This window comes from Pithys albifrons, chromosome 5 (assembly GCF_047495875.1).
Source record: "Pithys albifrons albifrons isolate INPA30051 chromosome 5, PitAlb_v1, whole genome shotgun sequence".
Taxonomy (NCBI): domain Eukaryota; kingdom Metazoa; phylum Chordata; class Aves; order Passeriformes; family Thamnophilidae; genus Pithys; species Pithys albifrons.
Genome location: NC_092462.1, coordinates 42,818,985 through 42,842,972, shown reverse-complemented (window position 1 = coordinate 42,842,972; position 23,988 = coordinate 42,818,985). Strand labels below are relative to the sequence as shown.

Sequence of the window (23,988 nt, the reverse complement as noted above, 5' to 3'; positions counted from 1 at the left end):
ATTAAACCACTGACCTCAAACTCCAGTGCAGGCACAAGCACAGTAGCTGGTATTAGTACTACTCTCCATCAAGGCCAAAGGCAACAGTCTCAAAAACGTAAGGTGTCTACCCTGAAATTAACCCGGACACATGACCCAGCAAGTAGCATTCATTGTAATTCACAGCAACAGCTCAAGCCTGTTGAAGAACCAGTATTTCTGCAAAGGCCTGTCTCACCTGCCTGTAACCCCATGCCTGAGATACACACAGCATCTCTTTCCATTCAGATAGCTCCCACCCCTGACAATAAAGCAGAGCCTGAAATCCAAGAACATCCACCTAGTATTTCTCCAGACACTTCAAAGATGTCTTCAAAGGATTTGGATCAAAAGTCTACAGTTCTTCCTTCTTCACAGGCTGCAGAATGCCATGTGGTATATTTAATTTTTCCATTTTTTATTTTAGATCTTTGTGAATCATTCAATAACCATCTGTTTAGTTATACTTACATTATCAAACTTAGACCTTGTATTTTCTGGGTAAAACTACCTGTCATATGAATCCAAACAGAAATGAACAAAACCTGAAGGTTTTGGAAGGTTATGGAAAAATAATTTATCTAGCTGAGCTGAAAGGCAGACTTGGTTCCTCTGTGAGAACTTTATGGAGTGAAAATGCACAGTAGGGAATGAGTGCATTGTAGATGATGCATCTGCTTAAGTGGCTCTTCCTACAGAGGTTTGCATTAGAGCATTATGCTGCTGTAGATGCTGGAAGGATCAAGTATTTATAGAAAAGCGTTAGGTTGGATTTTACAGCAGAGATCTACAAATGCAGCTCTGCCAGTTTGCCACGGACAAAAAATAAATTTTGTCATTTTTCTGCAAGGCTATGCACTGCTGTCTTCTATGTGCCCTGTGCAGTAGTACTTTTTAAAGAAAATGGTTTGATAAAATCTTTTGTCAACCACCTTCATATGAATCACAGGGCGCTGAACTTTTTAAGTCCCTGTGTTTCTCCTCTAGCTTATGCCTACTGAGATGAGAATTCTTTGTTAACCACACTGATCTCATATAGGAGAAATGGGAGTATCAGGCACACAGTATAGGACCAGAGGAGTCTGAGTGGGATTTATCGCCATTCAGAAAGTCACTGACTCAAAATAAGTCTGGGACCAATTAAGCAGCAGTGAATACATACTAGGGGAAAGGAGAGCTCTGAATAAACTTTGTCATTTCTACTCTGATTTGCTTAGTCATATTAAGATTTTTCTATTTAAAAATTTAATTATTCTAGTATATCTACTAATATACCTGCTTATCTGTGTTGGAAAGCCCTTCAGTTGGAGGTAGTTTGCTATAGATCTAGGCATATGTGCCTCAAAGCTTTGTCTGAGTGAGGATCCTGTCATGGGATATTTGTGTTCATCTAGTTCTGCTGGAAGCAATGAGGCTGCTCTGAATTAAATATGGCACTATCTTGCAAACTAAAAAGTCCATTGACAGCCCTGTTGTCAATGGTAGTAACACATCTGCTTTCCAAGATTGTGGTTCTTTCTGAGCATCACATTCAACCAGTCTCTGCTCTGGAAGCCACAAGTATCTGCATTAGCAACAGAATAGTTTTAAAGTTGTAATATGTCTGTTTCCCTCTTAACTGCCTAGTAACAATTCGGCTAAGAACAAAGCTCTGTGAAAACATATGGCAGCAATCTTCAGTGCTCACTTGGACTTCACTCCATTAAGAAATGGGAGCACAGAGGGATTAATCATATTTGTCTTTCTCAAGGCTAGACACAAAGCTATCATCTTAAATGCTTCTTTTAGACTGTATGAAATTTAGAATATTTTGAGAAAAACATGTTGCTTTACCTTTTGGAAGAACCAGTCTGCTATTCAGTGATTTTTGTCAGGTAGAACAAGTCAGTTCAAGCAAGAGCCATAGTAAAGAAATCATGTCAGAAACAGTAAACAAAGCAGAGCAACCACTTTTTTTAGTAGATGAATTAGAGCTACGAAGACTATAAAGAACAGGCTTGCAAGTCTTTTAAATATGGGCATCAAGGGATACTGGCAAACAGTAGGTAAGGCCAATACAACTTCTGTGTCTATGTCATCTTTTCACTTAAAAATAGTTGTTCAGCCTTGTAGAATATGATGCATTGCATATACTCAGATAAATCAATGTGTCTCTCAAACAGAAAGCAGTTGTATGACAGCTAACAAGGATTAGGGGAAATACCTTTTTATGAACAAGAGTAATATTCAAAGTCTAATCAGGAGGACAAAATATAATTTATCTTCTACCTCCTTTTTTTAGAATTTCAATAGTTAAAACATTTTGCAGTTTCTTTTTAATTTAGAGTCTGGTTTAGTTTCTCTATGAGCTGGAAAAATCAGAAAAGGAGCTGTGGCTTGTTTAGCAATCATTTTCTGCCTTCTTGATTTCTGTGTGTGGGAACAACTATCAGAAATTTGACAACTGGTTTGCACTGAATAAAATGATAAAAAAAGATAAAAAGATTAAGGATTGTGGTCAACTTTTCAAGCTGTTCAATCCCTTTATTGATTTCTTGTCTGCAAAATTCAGCTGACATCCTTCATGATGTTCAATTTTGGAATAAATTCTAATGAAGACTTATTTGGCATCACAATTCAGTCATGGAGCCAGTGGGGTTTTTGTTGGCTCTGTGCTAAAATACCTACCTTAAACTAGAGTACAAATCAGCATGTGAGATGTGTAAAATTTTGCATCAGGTCAGGTTGCCAAATGAAGATGCCATGAGCTAAAGTTAGAAATAAAGTCTAAAGCTATATGTTTAAAAAGATTTATATATATATATATCTCATGGTGTCAAGTTCACACTTTCTCTCACATAGAAAACTTTCAGTATACTATGCATGACAATGCTTTCATTTTTTAAATTGTTTTAAATTTGCAAGCTCTACAGGAGTTTGCACGTGAGTTAAAATACTTTCGTACATGCAGATCATAAGTTTTATGTTAAGCTGTATCCTCGGAGGATGCTCTCAGAGTGTAAATTAGGCCTACCAGCAATGTTCAAAGCTGCCACAGAAACCCTCAAAAAACTAATACATTAAGAAAGTTGTGATTCTCTCTCTGCATCTGGGTTTATGTATGTGAAGGAGTGTGACGTAAGATTGGTTAATCATCACTTCTTAAGAGGTGGTAAATGAGGATACAGTTCATATGTCGGTATCTGTGTGTAGTGAACATGTGCAATTATGTTACAAACTCTGGAAATACATAGCCAAGAGAGAACTTGTATGGTTCAAGTTAATGTATCTTGCTATGTTTGTGCTCCTATTTGCATTTCATTTCAGCTATCTGTTGAAACTTTAGCAGCAAGTAGAAGTGTGGTATGACTCACTGAATGATGTTTTTTCCACACTCCTACCCAGAGAAAGGTTAAACCCCTTAGAAATATATATGAAAATAGAAGCATTCCAGTTACTCAATATTAGGGTTTTTACATTATTACAGTCTCAAGAGCTGCTTTGTACCATCCTACCGATACAGGAGAAATCAGTGAATCTATTTCAACAGAGAAATTAATATTTGTTCGTATGAGATGATGGAGATAAATTCTGTTGTCCAAGTTTCTCATAAGAATTTGTAAACTGATGAAGAATTCTGAGCTGCATGTTCAGAAAAAGCACCCAGTATTTTTATGTTTATTCTGTTCCTGGGTTCTTAATTTTCCTATTGTTCTAAATACCACTCTCTAAAGCTGAGGGTGCAAAACATTTGTCCTGTTATTTGACTTCCTCATATGAGTGAACACTTGGTTTAGTCCTGATGTCCTGGAAGAATAAAAACTACTATAGCAGATGTTTATGAAAGTGTTTCTTTTGCCAGCCTTATAGCTGTAGAAAATTAGATTAAGGAAAATAAGGCTGGTATAATTTTTTTAAATTTCTGAATCCCTTTATTAGGTACATTACGTTTCGTTACAAATTGACAGCATAGAGTAATAGAGAAGATGGGTTTCAATGTTCTGGAGACAGATGTGAAGCAAGGAAAATTGAGCAAATAATTTTCATTTTTTACTTCTGCATCTCTACTGTGATTTTACACAAAGGCTAAGCTCCAGCTCCTTATAGTAAGTTTAAAGTAAGAGGGCTAGTATAAAAAAATGGGTATAAAAATGGGCATAGAAATTTAACTTGCGGCATCAGTCTGGAGATTTTGACATCAGCTTTTAACAATTAAAATTAGAGGTATTTTTACCCATTTGTGCAAATGTATGGGTGTAATTTGATTGTTGACTACTAAACTCTGCTATGTATTAACAAATGAGTTTATTCACTTATCTCTGAGTCTCCTTATCTGTTGAAGCAAGGCCAGCACTTTGGTGTCATTAGTAATCTTACCCCACTCCCCACAAATCTTGCATTAAAATGACAGATGACTGCTTTTGAAACCCTTACTAGGGTCACCTGTATATTTCATGTGAATTGGGTAGCAACTGTATTCTTCAGGCCTAACATTTTACTGTTTGATGGAAAGGGAAGCATTTCTAAGGACCATCAGAAAGCTGCACTTGAGACCTTCAATTCACTTCAAGACTGATGACATTAATCTCTCTATTTCTCAAGTGTTGCATCACAACCCAATAGAGTTACATAGTCTAACTGGTTTTTCATCAGTCTCATTGTTTGGCATTTAATCTGCCTGATTGCTGCTAGCATTTCTTGTGCTAGATCAGTAACAAACCTAATCTGAAGAATGCTGAATGGAACCAATATTAAAAGTTTTCTGAAATGCATTCAGCCTTGTCCTTCTCAATTTTATCAGTGTGATACATATGAGATTTAACTCACAGTGAAATATACAGATTAGTAGTAGCCAGTTATTTCTGTTTAGAGTTTACCAACACTCCATAGTTTTTAGATGGTCTAAATCAGTTTTCTAAAACAATACTGTTTTAAATGACAGTTTAAGTCAATTTTCCCAGAGTAATGGTTGTACCTATGACAGAATTCTCTAACCACTCAGAGAAGTTTTACTCTATAAAGCTGAGAAGCTTCTTATTGGCTATCAGTACCTAGAATTTCTGTATTCCTACTACCCATATTGTAAGAGTAATAACTTTATATTCTTTTTAAGACTTCAGCTTGATGAAATCAGCTATTATTTGCCAAGCACAATGCATTAAATTCTTTAAAAACTTGATTTTACTAGCTCTCTGGATGCACCCTGGATATTTGTTCTTGTGTTGTCCATCCCTTCTTTTCTCAAGCATGTGTGAAATCTTCTCAGTTCAAAGCTAGAAGGTTTACTAGACTTCTGAACTCTTCAAAATTTCCTGTTATTTTAATAATATGAGATGAATTCACATATTTTGTCTCAATCATATGTAACTTTTCTTCTGGAGATACATCTCTGGTCTCAAGAACTTCAAAGCTTCTTATTGCCTCTTACTCATAATAGCAATTCGATCTCCTGGTTCATGTATTTTGCTGGAGATCGTGAATTATAGCATAGATTATTAAATTCATCCTGAATGATGATTCTGTCTTCCCTTCACATACCTGTGAGGTGAAATTATTGTCTCTCATATGTGTATGTAAATGGACACATCTCAAGCCTCTGATATATTTTGCTGTATAAATGTCTTAATTTCTCATAAAATTAATTTTAATACTATTCTTTTGAAGTTTCCATTGGCAAATTAGATCTCTCCAAACATGCTATGTCCTTTTATAGTCATACACTCAATTACTGATATTTTTGATGAAGAAATAATCTGGTCAGATTTCCTCTATTAGAAGATTAAGTTTTGGGGGGATATGTTCAATTGTAGATATGAAACATTGCTGTGAGTAAGATTTGGATTTTAAGCTGTTTGAATAAGTTTATTCACTGTTTTCAGTGCTGAACTTAACAGCAGCTTTTGGCTATTTTTGTGTATCCTAGAAGTCCAGTAATGTCAAAGATTTCTTTTGAATCAACTGGAACAAATGATGGATGTCTGTTCACATACTAATTCTTTTCCGAAATCCTTATTCATAGGGATCGTCCCATTGACCTCATCAAGGTTATTTGTGTAAATTCTAGTTGATCTCAGCAAGAATTATGCAACTGGACCCCCAGTGACCTCTCATAAGTAGCATAATCTGGGTTTTGTTCCAAGTCTTCCATAAGGGCTTTAGAAGATATTTTCAGATTTTGGATTAAAATACCAAAATGGCATTTTAATCTGATGGTTTCAAACATTTTTTGAATGGTTAAGACATCTGCCTAGCCTGAGCATAGGAAATAACAATATTACTGATAACAATGTGATGTCTGTGACTAAATGTTGCTTTCTAAAGTAATAATTGCTACACATGGTATCTCATTGTCTTCTATTTCACATAAATTTAAAATCCCAAACACACTTTCCCACTAGCTATTCCAGACTTCCTCAATCCTATCAAAAGTGAAACCATTATTTCTGAAGTAGGCTGTATTTTGACATACATCAGGAATTTATCAAAAGCTTGTGGTTAATAGGCAGTATAGAAGGATTTGTGCAGCTGTTTCACAAATATTAGATGCCAGCTTGCTTTTCATGTATCTTTCATTCAAAAGGAAGTTGCAGGTGCAAAAAGCCAGTTGCAGGACTAGTTTAAACTTAGTGCCCTGTGACTGATTTGAAATAACAGAACAGAAAACTCATACATTGTGTTGCAGTTTTCAGAAGCACTCTTATGAGGCTCTTCCCTTATACTTTTAAGGATCTATGCTGAATCCAAACTAGCATGCCCTGTCCTGTTTTTGTGCTCCCAGTCTTTGTTGTTCCTCAGATTTATTCTAGTTATCCTAACAATCCTTGTGTTCTCTAATGTTGAAAAAGGCTTCTATGCCTACACCTTGTAGAGTAGCTTGACAGGGTGCTTCCAGGGTGCTTGGAAATTCTGAGATCATCCAAATATTTTTATTAGAGAGGCAGTGGAGAAGATATATTCAGTCCCAAGAGACAAAAAATTCCACCACCTATTGCCTTAAGATCATATGAACATTAATTAAGAGTGTTTCTGTTTAGCTTGCAGTCCTGCCCATCTTTATATCATAGTTAAGTTCAAAATGATACCTATCCTTGACAAAAAAAATAAAAAAGAAATTAAAAAAAAAGGAGAGAGAGAAAGAGAGTAACAGTTACAGAGTTCAGACTTAGATACATTTTTGCTTTTGAAAATAACATGGACATGACATTCTAAAGCCTAATATTTATGTGAAGTATAAAATAGTGTGATCCTTCTCAATATACAATGGACCTTATTAATATATGCAGTACATTATGATTATTCATCCTCAGCACACTATGGTTTCTGGCATTGCTTCCACTAGTATTTTATGCATTCATTTCTTTCATGTTTTCTTAATCTAATATAGAGCATGATTGATTTATTTCCTAATCCATGTGAATGTGAACTTCCTCAGGCGGCTGAAAAACTGACACTTCTGTAATTCTCCTACACCCAGCAAGAGGCAAAGGAAAAAGTTTTTTATTCATTTAGTAATCTGTTTCTTTTCTTATTTTTTTCCCTCAAATCTCAGCTTGGAAACCAGAAAGTAACTGCCCCTGTGATGGAGGTAAATGCTTCACAGACACACAGACAAACAGCAACAGAAGCTTCTCCACTGCCTCTTCCTTCTCCTGTGGTACCAGTTAACAGAGCCTCTTTCTCAACAGACAGTGGCACCCATCTAGTACCGTATTCTTTGCCAGCGCTTGATGAGTTTTTGCCTTCACACTTTTATAAAACCCCAGCCCTTCCACAATTTTCATATCAATGCCCATACCTAGCTTCTGAAAATATTATCCACAGGAGTGAAACAGCCTCTGTAAGCACAGATTCTGCCATGAGTGAGTGCTCCTCCCGCACAGTGAGTGAGTCCTCCACAGCCATTCTAGATGAGCTGCAGACTTGTAGCTATGATACTACTGACCGCTCTGAAACACCTTCCCCAACCTTGAGCCAGATGTCTGCTGTGTCAGATGGCACCACCTTAACCAACACTGCTGCCACTTCTCATGTAATTATGCTTCCTTTTTTCCTCCTTCATTTTGTTCCAGCAGGTTGTCATAGGGGAACAGAATGGGAACTTGTCTGTTACCCTTTCACACATACAAGTATTTTGTTAGTAGTTTTCTATGTTTGCAGTCTGACAGTGTTTTGCAACTTTTGTTTAAAAAAAATAATTGGCATAGCAGACTTCATGGTAGGAAATTATACTAAGTTATCACACACTTGTATGGTCAGCTAAGGTGTATCAAACACATTGCTTGAAATATATGTTCCAAATGCATTAAAAGCAAACAAGTAGAGTTTGAAGAGATTTGTTTAAAATACTGTTAGCAATATACAGCCTTGTGGAGTTTGAAGCCTCTAGTCTACCACCATTTTTGGTTTTTACTGAGATACAGTGTTAAATAATGTAATTTGTAAATTCATAGTAAATGTTGGCAATATTTAATGTGGTCTTTTTCTCCAGCTGTGACCACTGATTGCATGAAACTGATTTTCTCTCCTCTAACCAACCTTTTACTCTCCTAAGCACACTTTCAGTCCTATAAGAACTTCATAAATAATCTTGTATCAGCCAATTGTCCTCTTACTTTTCTCTTGGTTAAGTCAAGAGAAAAACCAGTATGCAGTTAGACACTTTATATATACATTCACTTTTCTGTATCTTGGTACGCTCATGTATGGGTTGAAAGAAGGTATGGAATTTGGGTAAAATCCAGATCACTTCTGATTTCTTTTGAGATTATCCACATGATTAAAATGAGTCAGAACAAAGCCTTCATTTAAATGGAGCAATTTGTTGCTGAATTGCAAAACAGAAATGTTCTGAATCCAGAGTTTTATTGGGTCACACCAGTGTTCAAACTTGGTACAAATACTTCAGCATACTGTAATTTTCAAGTCTGAAAATAACAAAGTGTGTATATATTTTTAAATCTTCATGTGCATTTTATAAAATGTGTTTTGAGCCCAACCTTTCACATAGTCACTTTGAAAGTCAATGATCTGTTGTCCAGTGCTTTGGATGCTGCTAAAAAAGCAATATTAATAGCAGGCATGTAAAAGCTGTAATTCCTAACTCTTGTAATACAGCTCTCTAACCATGTTTTTTCTTTAATAATCAGTACTATGGATCTGTATACAGCCCCATAGCTGAAACCAAACATACCTTTATCAGTTTAGACTGGTCAAAAACAGTCAATGCATGACCATTTACTAGCTATAGGAAGCATGGAATATATTTTTTTTCCAGCCTACTTCTGAAATAGTCAACTAACTGTCTTTGTTTTCTTCGAACACCCTGTTTTGCAAGCTAAAATGAACAGTTTGTCCTTATTTCCTTTTTTGTGTAGTCTCCCTGTAGAAGGCCAGGTCTGATCATCACTTTTAGATGTGGCAGTCATGAGCATAAAGTTGTTCACCATAAATGGACAAAATGAAGGGAGAGTCTCCCACCAAATCCCAAAAAAGTCCTGCTTCCTAAGAGCCCCACAGGAATTAAACTGCTGGCAAGACCCACCTCTGCAGTATAGAAAAGTCTTCATTTCCCACCCTTTGTAGAGGAGGGCCAGATAGCTGTAAATGCCTCTAGGAATGACATGATGTAGAAGGTGGTGGCACACACACGTATATTGCTAGTGGCTCTAATCCTGTAATGATCTTCATCCTCAAAGGAGATGCCTATTGATTTTGTAGGTGAAAACCACTGAGAGAATGATAAAAGTAATACAGGATTGGGCCATCCAGCACTGTACCTGCATAAGATGGAACCATGCTTTTAAAGATTTTGTGTCCACATTGGGGGTGTTTCTTTACATTGAATTTCTTAATGAGGGCTTAGGCAAAAAACTTTTAAATCAACTCTTATAAGAAGAAGCAGCAGTATCAGAAAGAGCTGAATCAACAAATTGCAAAATATTCCAGGCAAAAGGCAGAGCAAAACGTAAATCTGTGGTTGATTTGCCATACCTTTAGTCACAGATTACAGATTCTTTGAAAATCAGAAGTATTAGAATTCTAATTCCTCTTTCGGCTTACACTTAGAATTGGAGTTAAAATGAGCAAACAACTGGATTTTGAAATTTTTTGTTCTGATTCCATTCCAGTTATGAACATTTTCCCTATAAAGTAATTTTCATGGGTTCCTTCTGGTTATATACTTTGAAATTGTGGAATCTACTGGAAACTTGTGCACATTAGATTTTTGCCATGTCCAAAGTTCTGTAACTGTCTTAGTCTTCAAGAATTGATCCTGAGGCTTTTAGTCTAATTCAGTGTCTTGAAGTCGGGGTTGTGCTGTGTAGCATTCTTGCACAGAACTGCTCAGATAGCCACAATAGGACCTCTTTCTCCTTGCTACCTGTCTCAGCAGAAGAAGAGTTACAAAGCAGATCCATTCCAAAATGGATGCTTTTCTCTATTCTAATTGAGAAATCTGAAGAGCTACTCTTTTCAGATGCTCAGGCAGAGTACAGGAATTTTAAACCTGATACCTAGGAGGAATCTATTGTTTAGCAGCAGAGGTAGGTGTCTGTCTACAAGCAGTGGAGGACAGGTTAAGCATAGTGGAGAAGAAAGTTCATGGAGGTGCCTAGGGAAAAGGAACATCACAAAAAATTGGAAAACAGGTGCATTTTTGATGAAGTAGGTTTTATTTCTTGCAATACTCCTCATAAAAGTGCTACAGACCATAGGGAGGGATTCTAAACCTGGGAGGAGATAGTTCTCTCTTATGAAGTACCTCTTTGTGACTAAAGCCTAAATGGCTTTTGGTGCTTGCTGCCAGTTTGCTTAGCTTTCCCCTTTGATATATTTGATTTGGTTCTATTGTTTTGCAGTCATGGGTTGTTTCATTTTTTATTGTTGCTATTTATTTTCATTGTGCTAGATTACATATGAGCATCCCATAGTCACTCCAGCTGACTTCTATTTTTTAAAGAAACTTTCACTCACTCTTTTTAGCTAGTCCTGATGAGGCTTCTCCCTTCAGTCTGCACAGAAGTTGCCATTAATATCAGTGGTGCTTGATCATCATGTGCATTAAGGGAGTATGTCTCTTGGCATAAGGGGTCTGTGGCAGACAGCCTTTGTCACACAAAAGGAACTTCTACTTCCATCTTCATTTCATATTGCTCTCAGACCTCTGCAAACCTTGTTTGTACCATCTGCATTGCCTTGACTGTGATCCTTCTGTCACCTTCCCATGACAGGGGTGGTACAAGGTATATAAGGAACACATTCTGCTCCCTTTGTGATAAGTTTTGTGTTTTGTGTTTCAGTGAATGCAGATGCCATTATGGCTATGTACCTGACAACTGGTAATTGTTGCGTGGACAGCAATCTTGCATCACTCTTACTTTGGGATTGCAGTCGGAGGTCTTTGTGTGTAGTTTAATGGGTTATTGTTTTGTCTCTCTCAGGCTCAGATCACAGTGAATGGGAATTCTGGCACTGGTGCCAGCCCAGTGAGTCATTTTCAAAGGCCTTTTTCCCCTCCTTCAGCTTACCCTCCACCAGCTTCACTCAATTCCAACATTGTTATCATGCAGCATGGCAGGATGATGGGTAAGCCTCACACAGAATATTTGCTTTACACATTGTACAGCATATTCCAAGTCATGTGAAAAAGACTGCAAACAACTGCAGGGTGCTTCATGTCCTTAATGAAGGTATTGTGTATTCATCTACCTTGGGACATAAATGCAAAAAAAAATAGCATTTATTGTTAGATACAGAAGTGATTCTGAACTAGAGTTGCTAGTAAGTTTTATTACTTAGGTGTGTGAGCGTAACCTCTTGCCAACTTCCTACTAGCTTTGCTGAGGAAAGGGAATCTGTCAAAATAGCTCAACTGTGCAGCCTCTTCAGATTTTACCTTAAGACACCAAGGGCCAACTTTGTACATTGGTCTTCCCTACAGTTTCTGTAATCTCCAGTAGAAATACTGACACACAAAGGGAAAGGCTCTGGGGTTTTAAAACACTTAAAGCCATGTTGATCTAAAATGGTGTATGTATTTTTTAGGACATTGTTAATTAAAAAAAAAACAAACTAACAAACCCAGCCAAACCAAACACTATCAGCCTTAGAATGACTCTTTGCCAGTAGAATCCAATTTTGTCAGAAGAGTCGTTTGCCTCTGCTTTTTTTACCAGTGTTTTGCATATTCAGATATGTGCAAAATAATTTAAATATCATCCTGGAGTTTACTTTTTTGTTGTGCCTGCGGGGAAATTAGGTGATAATTCTTGCCCTGAGGCTTACAGCTTAGACAAATGCTGATATCATCATAATGATAAGTACAAAAACTGTGTGTGGGTTTCTACATATCCCAGAATTCTAGATTTTTTGATTGCTCCCAGTCTGTTGCTCTAAGGGCCTATCAATATTGTTGGATATACCTGAAATGTGTATTTTCCCATGACCTCCACTCTTGCATGATGCTGAAGGCCAGTGTTCCCCAGTAACAGTCTGATTTAATTCTCCTTACTCATGTAAAAGTCCCCCTGATGGCCTCAGTTTGAGGCCTATGAAGAATGAAGGATCAAATCCAAAATGTTTTCTAAATTTAACATCATGCTTTTTTGGCAAAAAGTTCCAAATACTTAGACATTTGCCATGCGGAGTTGCCCCTCGCCATATATGTGTAGCACTGGATTATTTACAGGATTTCAGACTTGAGTAAACAACTGAAACAGACATACCAGATCCAGCTCTGCAGTGGGAGTGAGCAGAAATATTCAAATTAAAATTAGAGCTTTCAAGCCTCAGACCTCCTTTTGTTGACTCGTATTACAATTCACATTTTCTTTAGGATAATCAGTGGATGTTAATGTCACATGAAAGGCAATTGTAATTGTCACCATTGGTGTAAAAATGTATATTTTTACTTCCTGAGGACATTTAATCCTGCAGTGGAAATGTCTCATTGGACCTGCTCTTGCAGAACAGAGGCTTTGTCATAGCAGCCCACTAATTTACTGAAACCTGCTGCCTGAAGGCGTAGAGCTCTTTTTGCTGTATACAGGAAAGAAATGCATCATCTGCAGCAATATAAATTTTTGTGTCACATCCTCAGCACTGAGGTGTTTTTTGTTAAGTGAATTACTGTGTATTTTCGAAGGAAATGGTAATAGTGATATATTAATTTCATTAATTATAAGAGACTATTTAAAGGAGAAGGATAGAAATAGTGCAGGTCACTATAAACAGTGCTGCAGTGTGCACAATTCACCTGAATCACTGTGGGTGGATCATCAAATTGCTCTACAGGTGCCAAGTTACTGAAATCCATTTTTATGGATTATGTGTAGAGGCACATAAACACATCAACATACCTTAATGAAAGGAATTTGAGTGTCAGAATTTGTTTCTTAAAAATGTTCATGTATCAAAACCTAGTGTTTCTAAGCTCATGTCACGTAAGTTTTTGTGCAGGGCTGTTTGCTGTGCTTGCAGAACTGCAATTTTCTAGAGTTTGCTAGACTTGGAGAGTGGAAGTTTTGAAATTTTGTCAGTTTCCAATGAATGGGTAGGAAAGGTACAAAAGTTTGATTTGTAGGAGAAAGGCTACTGTGCCTTTGTCAATAGATTTTGCTGCATTTGTGAAGTTTTTTCTCTCTTTTTTTTTTTTTGTTTTGTGAGGAAGACGTGAAAAAGTACTTCTATTCTAATAAGATCTGAGATGAAGAGTCTATCTGGTCCTTAAATATAATTCTGTTAATGTAACATGAAGTAAAGCAAAGCCCTACTTAGGAGGATATCTTTTTTTATCATATGTGTGATTAAGATTGTCGGTCTTTGTACAGCATACTGAAATGAGAAAGTGTGTTTTAACTGCCAAATATGACTAGTGTCGTCACACAGTATTCTGTCATGTTATCTTTACAGAGTCCACAGAGATGTACTCACAGCATGTTCAGAATGTTGGCAGCACCACCACCACCAGTACAATACCAATCTGTAGATCCTCAGAAGAAGAAAAAAAAATTACAGTAATTAAAGCTCCACATTATGCAGGGATTGGCCCGGTAGATGAATCTGGAATCCCTACAGCAATTAGAACGGTAGGAAATTCTGGGAAATCTGTGTATGAACTCATACAATGAACTGATTGTTGGTAATGGGTTTTTCACATTCTTCCACTCTTATATAATGTGGAATACAGGGTGCGTAATCAGCGAGCTCATGAATATAATATTGTGTGTTGATGGAAAAGGAGAATGCTGATGGGAGCATAATTGGACAGCCTCATGTTTCTAGCTTTAATTAGAAGTAGCCAAAATTTTGTGTCTTTCTTGTTTCTCTTGTAGTTCTTGTCTTTTGGAGATACATAATAACTGCATTTGTTTTGTTATTTCTAAAATAAAGTTTATACATGCTATATATGTGTGTGTATGTATGCAAGTATTAATATGTGCATATGTGTGTATATAAAAATATTATGCTTCTACATTTCTTGGGTGGTGGTTCTCATGTCATCAAGGTACCATAGAAATCAATAGTTTTGTTCAGATAGTATTCTAAATGAGTAGCATTTCCATGAGTGTGCAATAAATAATCACTGAGTGCCCTTGAATGACACATGAACGAATGGCGTGGAAGCCCTTTCATTGTGACTACCCGATTTTGATCAGCTGCCGCTAGTCACTGCTTGAGTGGTCCCAGGATGTCAAACTGAAGAGTTTTGTTTTCTCTATGCTGAAGCATTCTTTCCACTCTGCTCTCAGGGCAGCCTCTTCTGGCTGCTCCAGAGAGCACAGTGGCAGCTGCACTGGGTCTGTGAAGGAAGTGCTTACTGGCCTTCCCAGCCAGAGGAGAATTGCTGTGCTAGACGGAGAAAGAGTAAGAAGAGTGGCAGCCAGGATGAAAGCGGCAGAGCCCTTGCAGGTGAAGTCTTTGTGAGGTGCAAGGATTAGCAGCTGTTGGATGTGTCCCCTCTGCCAATACTGGCTGTGTTGTATTGCGAAGAACTGCTTCAGTGGATTGAAAAATTAGGGGGAAAATCAGGAATTGATGGAGAAAAGCAATAGGAAAAAAATCAGAATAAGTGGTAAGATCGGGGCAATTTTATAAGAATGGGGGAGGAAACTCGGGCATTTCTTGCTTTATTTTTGACATAAAAATGTACTACAATCAGAATCTTTTAAAAATTAAGATGTTTCTTTGCAACAGTGCTCTAGCTTCCTGCCTTCTTTTTAAGTGAATAGTCCCTATGCAAGTACTAGAATGGATATAGTAATTGGTTTTGTACTTTTTTAATTGTTCTAATAGAGTGTATATCAGTTATATGAGATTTTATAATAGAAATCCCCCTTAAGTGTCCCTAACTGAGTTGGCAATCTACCAACCTATATTTAACTTTCAGGTTGTATGATAGGAGTCAGATTTTCTCCTGAAAACATAATCCAATTTGAATTAGGACATTTTTCCACTGGATTTGCTGGTTTTGTTATGTTTCCATTTCAAAATATAGCCTGTAATCTTAGTGTTCTATAAATAATTCTCACCATGAGATGTAAGTTAAAAGATTATGAGAGCATATGTGTATGTGTGTGAGCATGTCTGATGTGCCGTTTTGTGTCCTTATTCTGCTTCCTTAAGACTTCTCTGGTAGTAAAATTGTTTTCTAAATACTGATTTGAGATTACTTTTTAAACGTGCACAAGTATATTTGAGCCCTGTGTACCCCAGACATGCAAGAACAAACCTGGTGTAGTTGTCAGCAAAAGGCTGCACTTGGCAAAACCCTAAAACTGCCTTTTCCATGAGTAGGAGAAGGTAGGATATATCACCCACTCTTTCTCCAAGGTCAGTGAGTAATCCAAATAGGAATCTTCTCCCAGAAAGTTTAGCCTCACTCCATCTTGAGAGAGAAATAAGTTTTCAAATTAATTGAATTTATCATTTTGTGCAGTTTAAAATATTCTTATTCTACAATCTTTGTGAAAATGACAACTATCAAAAAAAAGCAGAAATGCAGATTCATGGATGATAGGTAACATACACAGTGTGTTCTGAAATGCTATGCTGCTCAAAGTTAAGCATGTGAATAAGAACTCGGGAGTATTTGTATTCCAGATTTTGAGTGCTTTTCAGAAGCTGAGTTTTTCAAGATGTGGTTATCTCCTAAAAGTCTGTCTTGACTCTCAGAACAGAGTTTGTGACAGCTGTTTATCCAAGGAAAGCAGTGTGATCTCTTTTCCTCTTCTCTTCCTCTTCTCTTCCTCTTCTCTTCCTCTTCTCTTCCTCTTCTCTTCCTCTTCTCTTCCTCTTCTCTTCCTCTTCTCTTCCTCTTCTCTTCCTCTTCTCCTCCTCTTCTCCTCCTCTTCTCCTCCTCTTCTCTTCCTCTTCTCCTCCTCTTCTCCTCCTCTTCTCCTCCTCTTCTCCTCCTCTTCTCCTCCTCTTCTCCTCCTCTTCTCCTCCTCTTCTCCTCCTCTTCTCCTCCTCTTCTCCTCCTCTTCTCCTCCTCTTCTCCTCCTCTTCTCCTCCTCTTCTCCTCCTCTTCTCTTCCTCTTCTCTTCCTCTTCTCTTCCTCTTCTCTTCCTCTTCTCTTCCTCTTCTCCTCCTCTTCTCTTCCTCTTCTCCTCCTCTTCTCTTCCTCTTCTCTTCCTCTTCTCTTCCTCTTCTCCTCCTCTTCTCCTCCTCTTCTCCTCCTCTTCTCCTCCTCTTCTCCTCCTCTTCTCCTCCTCTTCTCCTCCTCTTCTCCTCCTCTTCTCTTCCTCTTCTCCTCCTCTTCTCTTCCTCTTCTCCTCCTCTTCTCTTCCTCTTCTCCTCCTCTTCTCTTCCTCTTCTCCTTTTCTTCTTCTTTTCTCTTCTCCTCTCTTTTCCTCCTATTCCTGCAAACCTAGTCTGTCCAAAGCTGCTGAGAGGTGAAGGAGTCCTATAAAGCTTTCCGTTCTCTCAGAACCCCGATCCTATGTTAGCATGTTCCTTCTATACCACCTCAGCTCCTCCAGGTCTGGGAAGTGCAAATCTGAAGAATTCAGATCGTTGTTAAGTTCTGCTGCTATGCCAAGCCTGTCCCAGAGATGGTAAAGTTAAAAATGAAGCCTTTGGAAAAGAGAGGGTGAAATCCTGTTCTCTCTGAAAAGCATTCAGTCAAATGACACCATGTTATGATCCAATTAGTGAGACATGCCTGTGCCCGAATTAAAGTGCAACCAAGACCATATGCTGAAGTCAATAACACAGATTTTATTTAACAGTAAATGTGAGGTAGAGAGTGGAAAGAAATAGAAAAGAGCAGGAGGGGAAGGGAATGAGAGAGAGGGAGAGAGAGAGAGCGATCAAGCTTAAGAGTCACCACCTGCGGATCCAGCAGCATCCTGTTGGTCCTTCTTCACCCCGGCCTTCTCAATGGTGGCAGTCCCAGATTCGTTCTTCTGGGAATTCCAGGTAACCACAGGATGCAGCACTATGTGTGTGAGCAGTTGCTTCCCTTTGCAGAGTTTTCCACGGTGGAATTTTTGTCCTGGTGCGTTAACCAGGATGTGCTAACCAGATCTTGCCTCTGCGAGGCCTAGAATTAGCACATTGCTATTGTAAATTGCTCCCTTCTGTGCTTAGGTTCCCAGTGTAGTGGCTTCTCTTACGGCAAGTTCTTTCTGTGGCCTTGACAGTGTTTGAGCAGGCAGATGTGCTCTTTAAGACTTTACACAACACCAGAGTTTACCACTGACAGGTTCCTCGGTAAGGAAAAAACAGATTCATGGAAAGCATTAAGACTGCACTGTTTTAGTCAATCCAAAATGATTGCTTTATGGGTCCGTCCAGCTTGATGTATTCTGTGACTCTGTGGGCCTATCAAAATTACTCTTTAGACTGAAAAGGCCTCTATTTGCTAGGAATGAAAAAAAAAATCAAGTTCCACTGGGTTTCTTTTCCATCCTTAGTGATGTAATATTCCAGCTGGGGGGGTGGGGGTGGGGGGAATCCCAATGTTCCACTGAAAGTCATAAATGCTTCCTTTAACTGCATACTTCTTGATGGATGATTACAATACTGCAGTGATCACAGACTCTCCTAAGAACCAACTACAGTTACTTCTTATCTCCTCTTCATGCTATTTGGCTGATTGTTTTTCCACATATGATTGTACCATGTTCCAACATTTAATTGCGTTGGCTATAATGTATGCAAATCAGGATGGCTTGGTGCATTGTGAATCCTGTTAATTCCTCAAATAATGTTGTTGTGTGGGATTAGTGAGTATAAACTGAGAAAATGTATTTCAAAATTAATGTTTTCTGAAGCAATCCTATGTGGCTTATAATTTAAAGACAACTATTGGCTGAGTCTTGAAACCCCAAGGAGGGGTATGTGGAGGAGATGATGAGAGAAAGAAACATTTAATGTTGGGAGACCTTCTTCTCTGGTCCCATGGGATCTTCTCCATACCTGGTCACTATGTGGGAGCCTCCTGTAAATCTGTGGAGGACATGACAAGGATCCAGCAAAGAGATATCGATGCATCTTTGTCACTTGACAAACAGTAGGGAAATAGTAGTAGTATTTATGAACTATTTGCAATCTGTTCATGTGCCACTGATTGGAAGAGTCTTCTTGGCCCAATACAATCAGAAAGGCAGTTGCAATATCATGGGACTGTTGCAAGTTTCTGTTGCTGTGTACAGTGGGGAACAACATGCTCATCAGTGTGAATTCCTTCAGACCTCCTGGACTTCTTTGTAAACTTTTGACCATATATGATCCTGGAGCACCGAAAAGGATACTTGTTTCAAATCCAGCTACATTATTCTTAATGGAGTTCTACTACTATAGATGTTTAATACCTTTAAAGAAACAGTGTTTAAATGGTCCAAATCCACTGCTGAATATCTTATTCTTGGCAGAACTCAGCAATATTGGTAGGTGGCAGAAGGGACCTTTCTTGAGTCAAAACTGTGTCTCCTTCATCTCTGTCTTGCAAGCAGGTCTAGGTAAAAACCATAATCCCCTGCTTAAAGTTTTTTCTTACCCAGCAGATTTCCAAATTCTTCCATTGACTGTCAGCTCTTCTTTTAAAAATTTTTTATAGTCATTAATAGCAATTTTGTGAGAACTCAAGTCCTCAAAATACGGGAGCATTTCTGCCTAGTCCCTTATAGTAACAGCTTGCCATTGTTAACAAAACAGATACATTATGTAGAGTAACTGTAACAAGCATTTAAGGCATAAGTGTGATTTAGTAAAGATAGCATGGACACAGGTGAACACATTCAGATCTGTCCAGCGTTCTGTAGGGAAGAATTTGCAGATTTTCACTTTTCAAGTTAAAGAGGAGTGGACAAAGTGACTACAATTTTAGTATTAGCTACTGCAAGATAATGCTCTTCAAGAGGGGTTTTTTGAATTATCCTTGTTCACCATGTGATTGGAAGATAATTTTGTACTTTTTTGTTTTCATTTTGGATTATTTTGGAGAGTTTTTGTTGCCCAGAGAAGTTGTGGATGCTCCATCCCTGGAGGTGTTCAAGGCTGGGCTGGATGGGACTCTGACCAACCTAATTTTGTAACAGCTGTCCCCACCCATGGCAGGGAGGTTGGCATTGGATGATCTTTAAAGTCCCTTCCAACCCAAAGCATTCTATGATTCTATTCATTAAAACTTTTGCTTTTCTGACTACGAAGTGACAAGTAAAATTTAAGGACCTAAGAAGAATAATACTGAAAACATGTTTGCCCTTTTGTTAATCCTTTTCTGAAATACCATCTTGCCTCAAATTAAATGGCAGCAAAACAGAAAATGCAGAAGAGTAAGAGCTAAAAAGAACATGTTGATATAAGCAGAATCTGGAAACTTTTGAATTACTTAGTTTGCAGAAGTAAGGATAATTATTAATGAAGGATTATTAAAAGGTACATTGAATTCAGTTTTCTCAAAACAGAAAAATAAGTTTAAACTAAGTTGTCTGGAAAGAACATTTAAAATGGATAAAGAATACCCTTCATTTACAGTCCAAACATTAACTTTTAAATATAGTGTGGTCTTAATTCTTTTCTTGGTAGTATTCCAAAGTTCTGCGTTATTTAACAATTACATTTTGAAGATGATTTAAGCTGCAAACTACCAGGATTTCAAAAGAAGCTTCTCTTACATGCTTGTAATAATAATTTCTGAGATGTTTTTATTTTCCTGTAAATAATCTAGCTTTCATTGTTGTCAGATTTATGGCACTAAGCTGGTAAACTGTTGTGTCGCTAATTCCAATGTTCCTAACCATTGTACTCTCCCAAGATCAGAGTTCAAGACTGACTCGGTATTCAGTGTCTTCCAGAATTTGTTACAGGAATTCCTAAATGAAAAGCCTAAATACACCATTTAAAATATATGGTATGAAAATTATTATATTAAATAGTTAAAATATAATAACTTTCTGTCTAGAATAGCATTAAATATCTGATCAGATCTGTACGCACAGGTAACTTTAGTTTGTTGTTAATTGTTAAAACTCTATTTTCTTTAGACAGTTGACAGGCCAAAGGATTGGTACAAGACAATGTTCAAGCAAATTCATATGGTTCATAGACCTGGTGAGTGTGTTTTTGTCTTGGCTGAGTGGTTCTCATATTAAAATAAGCATTTTTCTGCATTTTGGTTGTCTGCTATGTGAAAATACAGAAGTTGACAAGTGTCAAATAATTAATCAAATTCATAAATTCAGTAATAGATTTACTGCAGAGAGAGCTCTAGTTTAGGGTGAAAATTTCTAATGATTTTTTTTATTACTAAAACTAAATAAAAATTAAAGTTATTAGCACAGGTATGCAACCAGCATTGTTGGATCTCACTGGGGAGCTCAGGGAAGTGATGCGCATGTCCAGTTTAAGAGATGGGAAATTGGCCACTGTAAATCTCCTACTGTACCGGCTTTCTTTTGGAGACCTCCAATGTTAGAACAGTACAGGGTAGAAAACAGGCTGGTTTGAGGATAAATTTTGGGCTTGAATTGAATTGTTTTCATTAATGTCTTACTTGGTTTTGCTGAAATTGAGCTTTAGTGACATTGCTAGCTTTAATGTCCTTTGTCATGATTGTCACCAAGGATGTCAAGAAACTGTATAAATAGCAATTGTGCTCATTACAGCTCCGAAAGGAAGGAGACTTCCTTCATCTGAGATAGAGCTAACATTCAGTATGGTCACACAGAATGTTAGTGGGAGAATAAGAAATGTAGGCAGGAAAATGTTCTCTTACAAGATCTATTTTGAACACAAGTCACATAGTAGATATTTGGGGTTGCTTTCTGTGATAGAAACAACTTAAGAGTCTCTAGCAGAGGAAAGCTAACAAAAGAAAGGAATCAAGCTTGGGCAAGGGAAAAGACCAGACCAAAATCCATAATTTACAATTTGGTTCTAACTTAGTAACTATGCAGTATGGATGATATGATCAGAAGATACCATTTTAGCCACAAGATGGTAAAAACAGCCTATGGTAAGAGAGGTGAGGAAAAGAAATACAGTGCTTGATTGCCTATCAATTTTCTGTTTGTATTTTCAAAAATAAAGCTGCATTTCTGTGATAAACTGACATAGATGGCACTACTCTAACATGTATTTCTTTTTGCAGATGATGACACAGACTGGTATAATACTGCATATGCATACGGTACTGGTAGGAATTATTCACTATTCAAAATGAGTCTTTTGTTAATGTCAGCAAGTAATGGAGTAGTTAACTCTTCATGCTTACTTTTATAATGATTATAGAAACACATTTTATTGTCTTGTTTGATCCAAGTTGTTCATGCCTTTTTCCCGCAAATGAAATAAGTTTAATTTTAATTTTATCCTTACCACAGAAATGAATTGCAGCTGTGGGCTTCTCACTGCAGATGGAAAACACTGTAATACTGTAGTCTATTGATTACATTGCATTTATTTTTACTAGTGATTGTGAGTAACACAGCCTTTCCTTATGAAAATGGAAGGGCAACTACTGTGTGAAAATGCAAATGCTAATTACTGACATGAAAGGATAAAAAGGACATAATGAAAACACCTTAAAGATGTGCAGTAAGAGTGCCTAATAAAACTGATTCTGTTTTATGATCTTGTCCATTTTGCTTTAGACACTGGCATTGAAGAGACTTTGCAAGAAAAGACATTCATCTAAGATATATTATCATTGTCTTTCAGAAGATTAAAACCATATCATAAAATTGTTTACCAAAAAAGCAAAAATGAAAGCATGAGTAGACTGTGTGCAAAAAAGTCATAGTACCTTCTGAAAAAATGCCATTCAAAATTTTTACATTTCAGTTTTTGTTGCATTTGACATGCTCTCAACAGTGCCTTTTTCTGTGCTGTTGTGTGCATTTGTTGTGTCAGTGGCTTGACATCTCTTTGTACTCTTGTGATCCTCTTCAAGATATGCTGTTGCCTCATTGTCCCAGACTGAATAATTATTCAAACAATGAAAAAAGGTGTTTCCTGCCTCTTCTCTTCCTTCTGAATGTAGAACAACTGAGAGACAGGATGAGCCTAGGGATTAATTACAGGCCATCATTAACAGTTGTGATAGATACATGCACTCGTTAACTTCTCCTCCAGTCAAATTAATAATGAATTTAACTATTTTATCTATATTTATATATAGATAATTATATTTATATATGTATTTATCTGTGTGTTTGTAGCTTTATATAGAAATACATACAAAGTTTTCTAATGAGCTACGTGGTACACAGCAATGTACTTTTAAAAGTCCATCTACATATTTTTGTAACCTTGCATCTTTATTGAGTTACTGAGGGTTCTTGTAACGTTCCATGTTGTGTTTTTTAAAACATATTCTCCTACTATGACTGTTTCTGGTTTTATTTTAGGTAGCTACAGTCCGTCCTTCTCTGCTCAGGCACACCCAGCTGCAAAGACACAGACATACAGACCCTTGTCTAAAAGTGCTTCTGACAGCAGCTCCGATGCCTTTAAGGTCTCATCCCCTTTGCCGCCTCCAGTGGTACCTCCAGTACCACCACATCGTCTGAGGCAAAGGTCTACACCAGAAAAGTAAGTTAGCATATTTTCAAAATGTGTTCTTGGTATGTATGGTATTCCTGTTACAGAATGTAACAAAGGATAAAATAGCAGCTCTAGAATAATATGACTTTAAGAGCTTTATTCAAGGGACAGTGAGGTGATGAGGGGTAACCTTCACCAGCAGTCTGGGCATCATGCATGATGCTATCATTTCTTCAATGTGCTAAAGAATGTGCTTATTTTTACAACTGGTCTGACCATGAGCATTTAACATTTTTATTCTCATCAGTGGGATTGTCTTGCTTGTTGTGTTTTAGAACAGCCCATGCTCTAGCGGCTGTCTTCAGTAGTTAGTCTCTGAGTAGGAAAGGCCCTCAGCAAAGAGAAAGGATCAAAAAGATGATGTAAATTGAAATTCAAGGAAGAGCAAAACTGTAAGTGCGTAGCAGTCAACAAATGTTTCCCCACAGCTCAGAAGTGTTTTATAACCCCATTTTCTTCAACGCCCATTTGGGTAGACCAAGATAGTGTCAGATAGTGTGACAGATTAGAGGTGCATTTCAGATATATCATGGTTTTCCAGCTCCAAATTTGCTTCACAAAACCAGATCCCAGTGGTTAGTCCAGTCTGAAAAAGGTTAATCATGTATAACTCAGGAAAGAAGTGTTTATCCTTTCGATAAAACCATGCAAGTGACCTGCACACAAACTCTGTAGACTTTAGCATATCTCTACATACTAGCTCAAGCAAAAACCTTATTCTTTAGTGTTTGCATTCATTAATACTGAATCTTAATATAATATTGTTATTATACATTTATGTGTGTGTATTGTATATTTAAAGGAGTTTTTTCTTGAATTTCTGCCTACAAGCCCACTTCTGTTGGTTTACACTCAAGCAACAAAACACAATTTGTCCATTTTGTCACCTTGTACATTATAAACGTATTTATATATAGAAATTTAGTTACATTAAACAACTGC

At 37.3% G+C, this 23,988-nt stretch overlaps 1 protein-coding gene across 7 annotated transcripts in view; it reads left to right on the top strand.

Annotated features, from left to right (window-relative positions):
• SORBS2 (sorbin and SH3 domain containing 2) overlaps window positions 1-23,988 on the top strand; it is a 150,572-nt gene that overhangs the window by 80,484 nt on the left and 46,100 nt on the right. For 6 of the 7 annotated variants that reach the window (XM_071556337.1, XM_071556334.1, XM_071556335.1 and 3 more), the window contains 5 exons: window positions 11,439-11,583; window positions 13,909-14,084; window positions 20,487-20,553; window positions 21,593-21,637; window positions 22,851-23,034. In XM_071556337.1, coding sequence (XP_071412438.1) covers window positions 11,439-11,583; window positions 13,909-14,084; window positions 20,487-20,553; window positions 21,593-21,637; window positions 22,851-23,034 — 617 coding nt within the window. Of the gene's footprint in view, window positions 1-7,546; window positions 8,027-11,438; window positions 11,584-13,908; window positions 14,085-20,486; window positions 20,554-21,592; window positions 21,638-22,850; window positions 23,035-23,988 lie in introns of all 7 variants that reach the window. The other variant, XM_071556332.1, reaches the window with a different exon arrangement.